Source organism: Odontomachus brunneus, unplaced genomic scaffold, assembly GCF_010583005.1.
Source record: "Odontomachus brunneus isolate Ranch 3 - 2012 unplaced genomic scaffold, Obru_v1 Obru_scaffold_107, whole genome shotgun sequence".
Lineage (NCBI taxonomy): Eukaryota > Metazoa > Arthropoda > Insecta > Hymenoptera > Formicidae > Odontomachus > Odontomachus brunneus.
In genome coordinates this window covers 954,245-969,959 of record NW_022639557.1, presented here as the reverse complement: position 1 = coordinate 969,959, position 15,715 = coordinate 954,245, and the positions used below count along the sequence as shown (strand labels likewise).

At 46.3% G+C, this 15,715-nt stretch overlaps 1 protein-coding gene across 1 annotated transcript in view; it reads left to right on the top strand.

Moving 5' to 3' along the window:
* The window catches only part of LOC116849140, a 221,620-nt gene that overhangs the window by 19,690 nt on the left and 186,215 nt on the right, over window positions 1–15,715 (top strand). The window contains exon 3 of the mRNA XM_032826015.1: window positions 879–978. Within this exon, the coding sequence (XP_032681906.1) occupies window positions 879–978 (100 nt within the window). The remainder of the gene's footprint in view (window positions 1–878; window positions 979–15,715) is intronic.

The following is a 15,715-nucleotide window of genomic DNA, read 5'->3' as shown; positions in this document are numbered from 1 at the left end:
GAGCCGTACCACCGCGTACCACTACGCGTACAGTAGCAAGGTGACTTCGCGAGAATAATAACTGCGTTCCGCGCATTCCATTCTCGCGACGCGTCGTCTATTCACAGCTCGCCGCGATGATAACGCCGCGCTACATCAACATAAACGTTAATAATTTCACTTGTAAACGTCGTAGTGACTTGAAACAAAATGCATTGGGAAGGGAAAATTATCCTCCTGATAAACGTAAAATTGTCCGGTGAAATAATTGTCACATAGCGCAATCGTATAGACACGAAAGACATCGATTCTCATGCGCGCGTTAAATTAGATATTAGCATACACACACACACGGATCAACTAATCAGAGATTCATAAAGCTAATTTTTCAATAATGGCAGACTCTTTGTCTATTGTTTTAATAGTTGTGCGTGTCTTATACTTTTTCGTGATCGAGTTATTCAATTCCGAGCCGACGAGCCACGTACCGCGACGTGGAGCACGTGTATGATGCGTTACATTTTTCGTCGGTGAATTTTAAGATATTTCATCGTTTCTTGAAATATTTAAATGTGATTGTCGGTATGACGTTTTCCGACGTGTGTTTCTCTGATCGTATCTGCGCGAGTGTCAGTAATTCAAAAGCAGCGACGCATCATACAATTTTCAAGTATGTAAATTCATTTATTCCATTCGAAGTTAACACATTTTACACAATTTCAACACACATTCTACATACACATTTTAACACATTATCTTATACACATACAAATTCAGTTTTTATTAATATATTCGAAAATGTTTCTGGTAATTTTGAGCTTTTGTACTCTTAGCTTGCCAGTTGTACAAGTAATTTTATCGCTATTATAATTAATTAGGAAAATTGTATATTGTTTCAGGATGTGACAGAACTGACATCAGATGTAGCAGAGCTCGTGGTCGTACGACGAATGCAGTTGCAGCAGAATTCAATTCAACTGGCACGGAATCGGCACAAGGGTGAGTCTACTCCTTGAATTTAATTTCTTTTTCCTCTTTATTGAGAAACTTGGAATATAACTGTCAGTGTAGCAGCATGTGCACATTCATACATTTTCACTGATTTTTCATGCGAGAGAAACAAAGTAATCATAAATATATATGCACACAAGCTGAAATTTACTCGCTTAGTAAAATTACAAGAAATTGAAAAGTATCGAAACAGTTATCGAGATAATAGCACGAATTTCTTTTTTTCTTTATTGATTTTTCATGCAATACGATTTTTTTTTCTTTTTCTTTATTGAAACTTTGAATATAATTGCTAGTACAGTAACGTGTGCACATTCATACATTTTCACCGATTTTTTATGCGAGAGAAACAAAGTAATTGTAAATACATATACACAAGCTGAAATTTACTCGTTCATTAAAATTACAACAAAAAATTGAGACAGCACATTTCATCGATGGCACACACGTATTTTGCGCGGAAATTAGTTTCTAATTGTTCTTCTTCACCCGCGACATCTGTTTTCTCAAAGACCTCTTGAAACAATCTGTATTTCGTGCACAGAACGATCTCTGCAACAGTCTCGCGTATAAAACGATTGAATCGAGAATGATCTCTAAAGGAGCGTGCTCTCGAATCGTTGGTAAAGGATTTAACCGATTCGCCGTCATGCATCAGTGTATCGGCGCGTCGTCGAGGCCCGCGATATCTGTCCAACGATCTCCCGACGATTTGTCAGCGCTCGACCGGCCGTGTAGCCGCCTTATCAAATATATATCGAACACCGCTCCCACCGTGTGTTTACCGCGGCATCGGTGAGCTTTCGCGTACGTGTGCATGTACGCGGCCGATCGGATCACCAGCGGCGGGGGTAGCCGGGGATCAGCCGCTTCTTCTCCCTATGATCGATTCGAATCTTCGGCCATTTCTCGAGCGCGCACGGTCTCGTCGCGTCGGCTAATCCGAATTGTGTAGCGCGATCGTCCTTTATCCGTCGCGAAGACAAATGATCTTGGGAGCTTTGTTTCACTCGAGCGTCCGGCCAGTCTCGAGAGCGCGGAGGACTAATCTCCTATAAATTACAACCGATGCGACCGACTTAATCTCGTGAATGCTAGGACACGCAATTGGTTTTTTATTCAGTCGGATTTCAGCCGTATAGATCTTACGGTCACTAATGCCCGACAAAATGGAGCCGCTCGCGTCGATCTCTGGAACGGGGCGAGGAGGACGCTCAGCCGGGACCCGGGGTTTCGTAATTAAAACCAGTCGGCCGAATAGGGTGCGCTACCTAAAGCTTCGGGAACAAGCTGCAGCCGTTGTGGCCGCTCGTATATCTGCCGCGGGGCCGGACTTCTGATATTAAAACTGGTCGCGCGCGCGCGCGTACGTTCTCCTTAATGTAGTTGGTCGCGGTTACGTTTCCCGCGCGTTACGGCCCAAAATGAATCCGAGTCCAAGCATCGGATCGCTCGCGTCGACCGGTTCTAGTTATCTCGATTGATGCCCCCGGTGCGGAGCTCTTCGATTATAAAAGATTCGTGCCGGTGGAGACTAGGATCCTAGCCTTGGAAGCGATCTTAGAGCCGCGGATAAAGTGGTATCCCTTGTAAGCCTAATTTTCTCCGGAAGGCAGCTCATTTGAAATTCAATACGGAAAAAGGCCAGACTAATATTTCTCCGGGAGATATCGTCCAACGTTTGCCGTCCGATCGCCCGATCTCGTGTGTACTATTGCGCGTCGTTGAAAATTTCGGGGCTAATAATAAATCAATAGTTCATACTCGACCGTCTTATTTCTTTTCTTTTCTCTCTCTCTCTTTCTTTCTTTTTTTTAATCGCGCTCGAGTCCATATCGTACCGTTTGCCTTGTAAGTTGTAGCGCGTTCGAAATCGGATTACGTCAAAAGTATCGTACGAAATACCCGGTAATCCTACTTTAGAAGTTCAGGATACATCTGGAAGCTATATATAGACACCGGGGAAATATAAAATCTTCACAAAGTCACGCTTAGAAAATAGTCGATACGTCCCGACCACGTAAGAATTGTCACCCATCTATATACGAGTAGCACGTGCGAAGTTAATTGCCACAATCTTTGTGAAAAAATACTTGAAAATTTATTTGTGGGATACAAAAAGTTTATTTTATAGAATGAAATTTATTTCACAAAAATAAACTTATATATATATATATATATATATATATATATATATATATATATTTAAAAATATTTCTGCGAAATAAACTTTATATTCTATCATATATAAATAAATTTTTAAATATTTTTTCTCAGTATAATATTTCAACTATTGATGCCAATATAAAAATCTAAAAGACGAAAAGATGTCCAAGGAACATCTTAACACTTAGTTTTACGTGTTTTATACATTTATAAAAGAATAAAGCCGGAGAAGAGATCGGAGCAAGTTGTTGGATATCGAAGTAAATTGACAAAACCGATTATTTCTGCTATTTTTTAACAGGTTACAAAATTAAGCAAGCAATATTTTTAAACATGTTAAAAATGGTTTTAAAATCCTTGCTTACTTAATTCTGAAATCTGTTAAAGAACAATAGAAATAGTCAATTTTGCCAATTCACTCTGATAGTCAACTTTACCCTAGTCTCTTCTACTTGAAAATTTACTTGTGGGATATAAAGTTTATTTATATAAAATAAAGTTTATATTTTTTTAAATAAAGTTTATTTCACAGAAATAATGTCACATAAATAAATTTTCAAGTATTTTTTCTCTCAGTGTAATCAATCGATGCCTAGAAGAGGCAGATTAAATTTGAAATGAGTTCTGACAAATGGAACGAGACAAAATTATTTATTGTGAGATCTTTCGGATCGAGAGAGTTCTCGCGTGTCGTCGGGACTCACGCTGAGATTCTTCTCACGTACGATCGCGTTCGATTCAGTAACGAATAACCTGGGTTAATCCGCATTTATCGCTGGTCGGCCTGGCACGATTCGCGGCCGGCGATCTCGATAAGATGCCAGGTCTGCGCCACGGCAGCCCGCCTTCTAAATACCGGTAATGGCACTTAATATATCGCCGGCAGATAACAATCGTCGGAGAAACGCGGCGATACGCGCCTCCGGAGTTTTACCGGGTCTTATCTCGCCAAGGTCTGTACAATGCATCGCGAGCGGACTCGGGCGTGGAGAATAGAGCTCTTTCTCGCGGTTAGTCTTCTACTGCCCCTCGCGCTTCCTTCTTACCTTCTCGTCTCTCCTCTCTTCGGGACAGATCCGTCTCGCGTGCGGATCGCGAGAGATCGATGACGATTCGCGTGCAATTCTCAGATGCGACCCGGCGATGTACAGGAGGACTTTGAGAGAAGAAGAGAGAGACAGTCTGGCGATCGTGCTTGAGTCTTGGATAAAGATTAACGTCGACTTGCCTGGTATTTCACGCCATACGGATTACGACTTTGCATTGGCTTCTATCCCGCGCAATTTCCCGTCTCGCGGAATATCGGAAATCGATCTTGACCTTTTGAGATTTATCGTTCGAGCCGGTGCGAAGAGACTATTTCTCGCGATATCGCGCGCCTCGCGGACGATCCTTCCGCACGGCATCGCCGAAATCGGACAAGAGTCGTCGTAAAGACTCGTTATTGATCGTAGTGCGCGCGGTCACTTTGACACCCACGTCGAAGAGCTTGCGCGAGGCTAGTAGTCACGTTTCCCTCGAAAAAAAAAGTGAGACGCGTTTTGTACGCGAAAGGACAACGACGACGACGACGACGTCATACGCGCGGAACAACGATAACGCCGCGGTACAATAGTCAAGCCGCGGTAAATTATCGCGTACGTCCCGACGTTAGTGCCGGCCGACTTCGGGGAATCGCGCCGGCCCGTAATTTTCGACGTAATAAAGAAACGCATATATGGAGATTCCATTACCGGGCTCAGCTGTTTCAGGGTCGCGGTGCATTAAACAAATTTATACGGCACCTGACTGTCATAAAAGACACGCGGCATGCCGAAGCGCGCGTCATCGCGATCGTGCTTTCGTCGCCGTTAAACGGGTACGCGCCTTAGGCGGGTCGTTTTCATAATTTCGCGCCGCCGATCGCTGGAAAAGAGGTGAAAAATGAGAAAGGGGGAGGCGGGGGAACCGACGACGGCCGCCGCGTCCTCGTCCCCGACGATGCGAAGGATCACTGCGAGACGCGAGAAAGAGAGTGCGACCTCCCCTCTCCTCCCCTCGTCATGCCCCGTTCCGCAGGTCAAGAGGCTGCTGGCACGCGGGGTTGACGGATAAACATAATGATTTAATGTCCATTTCGTACGCGAACGACACGAAATTCTATGATCGCGGCGCCTAATGACACGGCACTTGCCACGAGGCTGCAATTATTTTGCGGCACGTTGGATACGAGTGACGTCACCGCCAATGCCTTCTCACGCCCTATGACCGACGACCGACCGACCGACCGAGTACACTCCGCCCTAGAAGCTCACTCGCAAGGGCGGAGCCCTGAGCTTTGATTTCGATAATGAAGTGCGTCGTGTCACGCTCGTTTGCAAGACGCAACATCGACCTGATCCCGAGTCTCCGGGAACGTTGAGTTCGGGCAAAAAGGCGGCCGGGATTTTGAATTCCGCGCGGATCTACGAGGGGCTTTTTGCCCGAGTCCGGTCTGCGGCTCGTCCGGCAATCGTGAAACCCAGTCGAGCGTCGCGACGATGCGCGGCATCCCGGACTGCTTCGAGATACGTCGGTTACACGCGCCATAAGATAGTCTTCGAGACGCGCCCGGTCGGGTTGCGGAGGTTACGCTCCAGTCTCGACCCCTTCCAGGAGCGGGGGGAACGATTCCTCGTGGAGGAGAATCTCAGCTGCGCCGGGAATCCCCCTGTTCCCGAATAACGAAGCGGTTTGTCGGAGGCACGGCGTTATCGTGCCCATCGACGAAAAAGCAGAGAAGATCGCCTCTGGTGGAAACTTTTACGACGCGAAATGGACGGACGCTGCGCGATACCGCTAGCCTAGCCGATTAATTCCGATCGTAAACGCGGCCATTTTTAATTAATTTGCGCGCGACCTGCGAGAGAACGCAGGAAAGGAACGGGGGCGAAGCACGGACGCGTTATAAATGTCGGAAACCAAGATCTGTCGTAACGTCTCCGCGTCGCATTGGATAACCTGATGATTTAAATAAAATATCAATTAACGTCACTGTGTAGATCGGCGCGTTCGGTGTGTTCCTTCAAAAATACCCGCGTACGCGTAGCCGTGTCCGATATAAATCAGATTTTATCACGGAAGCGCCTCAGTTATCCGCCTAGAGATCTCCGGGGCTTCACCGTTGGGCAATTATCGCCGGCATATCGACGAAAGGAAACGTCACAGGCGGCAGGGAGAGCGAGCATTGTTAGGAATCGCGTCATCGTCGAGGTCGATCATTCCGCGGATAATTGCGTCTCGGCGCGATCATCTCGATTCGTCCCGATCGCCGGGACGATTAGTCGCGCCGCCACGGAGAAAAACATTTCGCGGTGACGCAATCGCAGTCGGACGTTCTCGCTCGTTACTTCGCGGAACTGGAGATGAGATCGCGAATTTATCGCGGGTGCAGTATCGATGGATGGAAAATGAACGCGCGATGGCGAGGACTTCTTGTCCACGCGATGCTGCCAGGAAGTGTTTGACGTTTGACGGCAAAAATCAGTTAACTCTTTAAGTCATATATTTCACTTTTTGGTAAAGTTTCTTCAGGTATGGGGAATTTCGCTAATCAAGAATTTGAAGTAAAAAATTAAAATTTGAAATATTGGACCCAATATGGCGACCATAATTTCTCCAGAAATTTGTAATCTCGTTTTTAACATTATCCGAAGATAACGATGATATTTCCTCGATCGAAACAAAATATTTGCGTTTTTTACAAGAAACTTACAGCAAATATATTATATCAATATTTTAATAAATCAATAAATCAAATGATTTATTGTAAGAAATAGGGCTTACAGAAAATTTCGAAAAAAATGTTTAAAATATTGTTAATTATCCGAAATGAATTGTTAATGTTCTCATGTATCGATTCCTAAGATGATTTTTGTCTGAAAAAATGTGTCCTTCTTTTGCTTATAACAATTTAACAATTAAACATACAAATTATTTTTTACTTATTCTTAATTCCTTATGTTGATGGTAGTGTACAGTAATAATATTATGTCTGCCGATAAAAGCTAATTAAAATCATTAAAAATAGGACAGTAGCGTTCTACTACGACTTAAAGGGTTAACACGAGATCTTTCTTTTTTGGAGACAAGTGCAATGGAAGCCTCGCGGTGGTTGGAAAAATAGTACAAAAGAATGTGTTAGATTATGTAAAAAAAAAAGTATAAATCTTTCTTCTCCGTTTCGAAGCTAATCTGGCATCGTGTTGAAACCGTAGTAAAATTGCGCAAAATTATGTGTGGAATGTGACGCTGCTTCTAAAGTATCCTCGGCTCGGGAAACGACGACTTGAGAACTCTCCATCGTGATCTTCAGATACGGCGTTTAAATTAATTTACGACAACACACCACGCACACGTCCACGCAGTCCTTCGACTGGGAATCGATTAGTATCGCCGGTCTGTTTTCTAAGCATCGTTTTCCGTTAATTTGGCACGAGGATTTCGTTGATCGGGATTTACGATTGATCGCGGCGAGGCTCGATCGCGCACCTTCAGCTCCTCGGGCCACGCTGCAGCGTTTGCTCGCCATTAAAGTCCGGCGTTTAGGAATACAAATTAGCGGAGATGGAAACACGTTGTAGAGGTATTAACGAGCACGATCCGATAGCGATCTGCAATAAAATGTAATTATGCAGATGAGTAAATATCGCCATATCGCGTGTCTCTCCCATGCTCGCGTCGTGTCAGTTTTTACGGGCTTGTTTTCAATTCTTTAGTCAATCCTATTTCCTCCCCCTTGCCCTCCCACCGAACCCTCCCTCTCCTCCCGGGAATCAGCGAATTCCCGTGGGCTCTCTGAGCGTCGCGATGAGGTAATCGTCCTAGAAATCGACGAAGCTCCGTTTAATCGACGCCCGTACGAGCGTATGCTCCGGACATCAGGGTCGTCGCCGTGGGCGTTCCGACCGTCACAAATTACGACGTTCGCCTCTTTGATTCTGTCTCTCTCTTTCTCTCTCTCTTCCTCCATCCCTCCTTCCCTCCGTTTCTTTCTTTCTCACCTGTCGAATGTCGTTCCCTCGCCCCCGCCGCGACGTTGGAAGAGCACTCGTCCTCTCTCTGCTCTAGGCCAGCGAAAACATAAATTTCATCGACGCTCCTCTTTCTCTCTCTCTCTCGTCTAAATGCTCAGAGTCCGCGCGTCCCGTTGCTTTCTCGGGTGGAGGTGGAGCGGGTCGGGACACGAGATACGTGCTCGAGCCGTGCGTGTGTATATACCTAAAAATTATATGTCTCGCGTGTGACGGCAATTATAACATTAATCACAACAAACTCGTCCGTAACGTCTTCATTAATGGACGGATTGACAGTTGCGCGGCATCTGCGTGATGGAGGAACGAGGTAAGGACTGTCGAGCAGTACCTACCGGAGCGCACGGAGCCGATGGCTATTAATCGTGGCTTTTGTACGCCGCGAGAAGATCAATATTAACGCTCTGGTATCAACGGTATCGCCAAACACGTTCGTTTACTTGATCCCGAATAATTATTTATGAATGTAAAGGAGAACTTTCATGGAAATAAATCTGTCGTCCTCTCAATCTTCTCTCACATTCCGTATAAATACTCAAGCTACGCGAAGTAGTGTTGAAGTATTGGAGATGTTAAAAAGGGGTTGGCAGTGTGGGTATTTTAAATTTCTAATCAAATTTTATCACTTTTTTATGTTAGGCGGAACGGTATATCAGTAATGTAAGAGAAATGAGTGTCGTGTTAATAACTCAGACGACGATAACTATTAAAGTTCGTTTATCGCGCCGTTAATAGACGCTACAGAATGCCCTCCGTGTGTCCGCGTTGGTATACTCCAATTTCCAGTTTCACCGAATTATCATAATGTCGTCTAGAGCGATCGTGGGATGGAGGTCGATTTCTAATTCCCCGTTCGCGCGGCATGCGTCTCCATAAATCCGACGTTTTACGCGCGATCGCTCGCTTCTTTATGGCCTGCTCAGATTTCGGCAAACGCCGTTGGCTACCGACGAGCAGCCTTGAGGAGCACTAGTAGGAGCACTCGATCACACCGGCCATCGCGGTCGTCCTCATTTGCGAATTTCACAATCGCAAGGCCGGGAATCTCGTCCGACCAGCCACTCGCGAATCTTCCTCGTTTCGTCATTCCCCCGCGAAACAAATTGCTCGGTGTTTACGTCGAACGGGAAGAACAGTCGATTCCACCTGGTTCGTTTCTCAGTATATAATTGCAGCCTCACAACATTCGATGGGTATATTTCGTGACACTTCTGCGGCACTAAGAGTTAATTTTTCAACTTGGTCTAAACTTAGCAGTAGAAACTTTGATTTGAATTTTGCTTAAACACACCAAACATATTGGTGAAACAGAGTCTGAAACCAAGTTTAAACTGCCGTTGAAAAGCGAATCCTCAATGTGGCTTATAAGTCTACCGATTGGCTTTCAGTCATATTTAGAGGCACTTTCATCGGCAAAAGAACTTTATGTTTTGCGCGTATAACGGATCATAATAATTGAGCAAAACACGCTATAATTATATCATGCAAACGTACTTCGGCCCTTTTTATCCCCTGTGCCTCGTATACGTCGCTAAACATCTTTACCTCTGGCATCGCTCTCTCTATTAGCCGAGGTTGAAAAATTTCGTATCATCCGCGAGTGAAGACGAACGAACGCGCGCACTTAGCTTAGACGGACGGGTGACACAGGTGCGGTCGAGTCACGGGCAACCGGAAGTGCCAACGAGGTATCTCGAGATCGTGGACAGGTAGACGCTTTCTCTCTCTCTTTCTTTCACACATACACACACACACACATACACACACACACACCTGCAACGGTTTAATTACGACTTTGCTAATGTTACCGCGGGTTATCTTAATTGCGGTATAATATCGTCTTATCGCGCTGCCTTCGGCTCATGCAATTAAAGAGACGAATGAACCGGTGAGACGCATTCACGATTTCGTTGCAGCTCCCCAAGCGGTTTTCTCCGCGTTGTATGTGTCACGATATCAAACGAGTGACATCAGTCCGTCTCTCGTGAATATTTTCCCGCGATGCTATGAAAAATAGAATCAGCAGAGGATATACAGTGGATTGTACAAAACGGTTTGGTTACAGTGAGATTGGGGGGTCATTAAACTGTCAAAATTGTCAGATCCATTATCGTCGACAGACTTACGCAATAATAATAATGAATGTATAATGAAGGACACTGAATAAAAATACATATTAATCATGCTTAATAATAATTAGTAATGTGATAAAACTAGGCAAACTACAAGTAATGATTCTCAATTTTGATAGTTTGGTGGCTCCCAATTCTACAGTGTCTAACTCGTTTTGCAACCCACTGTACCCTCGATCGGCGCGGGCCCCGTAATAACATTTTATATCGTTCGTACCCTTTGATGCGGGCATTTTTCGCGAGTGCGAAAGGGCAAAAGTGCCTGGTAATACACGTCGGCGGGACGAAAATAGAACGATGCATAGCGACTGCATTGCGATCGTGTTCGACGGTGCGCGCGCTGCGGTGGTGATCGTGCGCTTTGCCTCGCATACGCGGTGTCGAAGCCATTCGGCAATGCGCGCGGGCGCGCGATGAAAAGTCGTTACATCTTTCACGCGGAGCGGAGCGGACGAATCAACCGGCCCTTAACATGTAATTCGAAGTGTTAACGTTATTATAACGTCGGTTCCCAGCCCCGTCCGATGATTATGCGGTTAAAGCGTGCCGAGGCCCATAGAGCTCGCCGGGCTACAAAGCGGCTGACTTGTAAAGGATGTAGTGCCGTACGTCCGTTAATAGCTGACATCGTGAATGGCGGGAATTTCATGCCTTTCCCGTCGCGACAGGTTCCTATCCACCTCTCGGTTTTCTTTCGCTCGTTCCGTGTCATAATGAACGAGACATCTGTATCCACGGCCCGAGAGCGGCCTAGGTTCGCGCTAACGCGATCGCGACTCGGTTCCTCGTGCGCAAAAAGGTTAACGACACTACCTCCTAGTCGCCCGTCTCGCGCGCCCGCCTCGCCTAAGAGGATTAGAATGTAACGATCTACTGCAGCGTTCATTATCATTGCGTCCGTGATATTTCGTGGATTGTTGCGATCTCTCGTCATATTTTGGCGCTCTGCTGCGAGTTTCGCTGGTCAGTAGCTGCATATACCTTTTTTGCACGAGAGTCCATTGTGTGAAGGAACCTTGGCGATAAATCTGATGATACACGTGTCTGCACATTGAGAAACGCTTATAGAAAGACGAGAACAACGCTTTGTTCAATATTTTGTAGAGAAAGAAAAAATTTGAGAAATATAAAGGGTTCGAAGTGTTTGATCATATTTGTCAAATTATTCCGAACAATTATCGTTGCTTCTTTCGCAAACTAAAGTGATCCAAAAATTATAATATCGGAAGACACGATTGACGGCCAAAGGTCGTCTTGAGAAAGGATTCCGAATCTTTTCTTCTTTCACGAGCTAACGAGCAGTTTTAATATCCTCCTCGGAAAAGTATCCCTCGAGGTTAGGTTCAGGTAAAGATCTATCGTGCTCTTCGCACCCCTGCGTGTCTGCTATAACGTTGGACGCGCTCAGAGAAAAAGGTAGCATGGTGGCAACTATATAGATGACAACTATGCGCGAATTTTGTATGTAGAATTAATATATATAATTTAATAAACTTATTTTATTGATATTGCAACTCCAAAGCTGCACGATTGCAGGAACAATAGTTTTCCAAATTTTATACATCAATTCTACATACATAATTCGTATAGTTATCAGTTATATAGTTACCACCGCAACGTCTTGTTCTCTATGTGTTAAAAAAGAAGGAATGAAATATTATGAAGTCGAGTATGATCGCCGCGAATATTGACGAGTTCCAAAGTTTTGCGTATCTCCCTGATGAAACTAGCTGACACATGTGCACGTGTACGCATCTCGGCACTGTTCGTGCACGTAGACATGGCGCGGCGTTGCGCAGCGAGAGCGCCGAGCGTTAAGCCGCCGCGCGATGCCGCGCATTCCCGGCGTTCGCCCGTAAATACAGCCGAGGGGGTTTTCCGTTTAGCCGATGATTTACGGCGCGAACGTGTCTCGGAAGGTGTCGATCGCATAATGGCGAGTCCTGTCGCCGTCGATCGCCGGCCGATACGGTAATCACGGGGTGGCATCTACCTGGCCGCGATCATAACGATAATGGTCGCTTCGCGGGGAAGACTTCATCCTACACGCTGTCTGCACCGGGTACGCGGCGGGCAGACACCGGCGCGCTCGTGCACCATCTCCTTCGGCCGCATTAACCGGCCTCCTTCCCCTCCCCCTCCTCCTCCACTTCCTCCGCCGTCGTCGTCGCCGCCGCCGTCACCACCGCCGCCGCATGCTCCTCCACGCTATTCCGAGCGAACCGTCGCGTTACGTTGCGTTACGCCGCTCTGGTTATTCGTTACCGCCGTCGCTTCTTACCGGAGGCCGATGCGCATCACGCTCGGCTGAACGCGACGGCGCGCGCGTGCGTGCGATGACTCTGCCGATCGATCGATCGATCAAGACGCGAGAAATCGCGCCGCTCTTCCCGTACGAGAAAGAAACGCGCGAATTAATTGGTCGTGCTAATCGGTACGAGGACAGCGCACCGAATCGCGCGCTATGTGCACAAGACAGCCGCGCGATTAACACGGAATCACCATGTCCGATGACGAATCGGCAGAGGGACGCCGTTGACGAACTTAAATATCGCCGTCGCCCGTGACGACCTGATCTAAGTGAAAGAGAGAATTATTCCGCGTAGCTATGCAATTTGTCTCAGAGTGACCTATTCAGTAAATGAACGCTTGAGACGTTCCCAGTAATTGGACCTTGCAATAATGCATTTGTATTCAATATTTATAAAAAAATAAACTTTTGAAATTTTATCGAAAGATATTTTTCTACATGCCAATTTGTAATATTATATAATAAATATTCAATATCATTCAATCTGTATTATTCGGTGATTCAATATTCCGTTAAAATTATAAGTGATATTTGTTGATTATTTTATTTCCTATTATTTGCCGATCGCTGACGCAACAAAGTTTTGTACAAACATTGCTTTCATTAGTAATTCCGTCAGTTATGTATTAATAAAAGTATAAAAAAACTTAATAAAAGTGTAAAACCGATCGTGCTTTCTCATTGGTTCAGTCACTGGGATATTTACCTCAAGCACCAAACTTCAATGTTTGGACAGCCAGGTTAGCCTTTTGCATTTCTTTTTTACATAATCACACAACCTGTGAGTTATCTGCAGTCACTCGCTTGAATCACAAAGTGCGCCACATACCTTGATATTATAATAAATACTGCAAACTATATATTCACTGGGCGGTGTTCAATTACCGGACAGGTCACCCTATTCGTTGGTGCCGGCGAACGATCGAGCGCGCTTCGAAAAATCCCCAAAATTGACAGCAATTTGTGACGGTCGTAATCTCTGGTCCTCCTCTTCATTCACACCGCGCGCTCGCGCGCGGGACCGTTCGGTATCATCATCATCATCATCACTCCGGGTGAGGTCGAGAGTCCATCCGCTGCCTCGTGATCGGTGTGATGTTACGGCAATTTCTATAATATTGCCCACGTTGTTGTACGTGAGCAACGTTGTCGTGCGAGCCCTGGAACTAACAATAAAGAATCCTTAAGGCGTCCCTCTCGCTGGGCGAGAGCGAGCGAGCGAGCGCCCTAAACGTCCAGCTTAAAGCTTAACGAGCGTACCGTTCTTCGGCATCAGCCTGCTTGCGCGCTCGCCACAAGGCAACTCATTTCCTCCAAATAACGCTGACGATTTTCAACTCGATTGAACGCGAGCATCGCGCTGGACGGCGCGCAAGTCCCCGAGCAAAAAGCGCCCGCTCGCTCCTATTCCAATTTGATTTTTATTGCGCGGCGTTTTTGTCGCCGTCGTTTGTTACAAGTACTCTCCTGGGAGGCATTCGATATTTTATTATGTGTTTTACCGCGATACACGTTGTAGCCAGCGTGACCGAGGTGTATCGGATACGGTCGGCAGGCAGATGGACATGGCGCGTTTAGTTTCGTTTTTGTACGCGCGCGTTTGCGGCGATAATTAAAATATCCAGCCGGCTGTGCCCTCGTGTTTCGCTATCTGTCATCGTGCTACAGTTTGTTTTCTCCTCTCATCAATCTGTTATCGAATCGACTATCACTCGTATAGCTCAATCATCGGCAAACAGTCCACCTTTCTCCACGCAATCTCACTTGTGATCATCCTCCATGATCTCGGGGCAATCGCACGTCACTCATTGGCGATTCTCCAAAACTCTCCTCTCAATCATGTCAGTCAGACGAATATCAATTTGCAAAACATCCATAAACGTCGATCAGGAATTCCAATTCGCCGAGGGCGAGCGTTCGGCAACGCGGTCGCGTTCCTGTTTGAACGAGCGTCCCTGTTTCAAAAGCCCTCCATGACGGAGCGGTGCGGTCGCGTTTCACGCGAACTCTTGCCTCCATGCGCGCGTCACGACACCGAGAAATCATAGCTATTAATGCCACGGGCGCTAGAGAGGATGTTCCCGTATTTGAGCGCGATGACTATATGTCATTGAGTAATCGACAGGCGGCCATTGAGCGGGAGAGGGAGGGAGGCAGGGAGGGCCACTACCGTGGTGTGGAGTGACGGTTCTTCCCGGCGTCATCACGTGGGAAACCACGGGTGAAAGTCACAAAATCCTACCCGCGTATATTTCTCGGTGGTTTCACGTTTTATTTATCGGCCGGTCCCGGTCTCGTCCGCCCCCGTCTAGGATCGGCCGAATTCTTCGTCTTTCGTGGGTGTGGCGCCGACCGCGATAGAGGTTCGGGGCGATAAATTTTGTCGCGACGATTCGTGGTAACCACCGACTACCTCGAAATTCGGTCGATCCCGCCGATATACTGGAACTCGACCTCGTGTCGACTCGACTCGGCAAATTTTCGACCTTTATATCGCGATAATATTCACAAATACAGGCAGAGAGAGAGAGAGAGAGAGAGAGAGAGAGAGAGAGAGAACTTGCTTCATATTTCGTATTGTTTTATTTGTATTGCTGTAAAGAGGAGAAATTTAATATTCTGGAAAGTTGGATTGATTGCGCGGCCGAGATAGAAATTATATTAACGTTTATGGCCTCCGGCGTTGCTTTTTATCCTGCAATATGATTAATGAGACTAATTAAAAACACAAGATAAGGATTCAAAACGGTAAGACGATCGCGGCCAGATTTGCGTCACAAGTAACCGACGTTGCGTTTTCCCCAGAAACGAGGAACCGTTGCTGCCGCGTCGTAACTCAGGTTAGAAAAGAACGCCCGCGAGCGTGTATGTATCCAGGTAGCGGTAAATTAGTGGCGTGGGGCCCCGAATTTCGGCCGCGGTAAAAGGAGAAAGGTCCCACGGCGGGGGAGTCCTCGGGGCAGTGGTCGTCGTTGTGGCACCGTCTCTCTGTCTCTCTCTCTCTCTCTCTCTCTCTCTCTCTCTCTCTCTCTCTCTGCCTCTCTGTCTCTCTTTCTCTCTTCTCG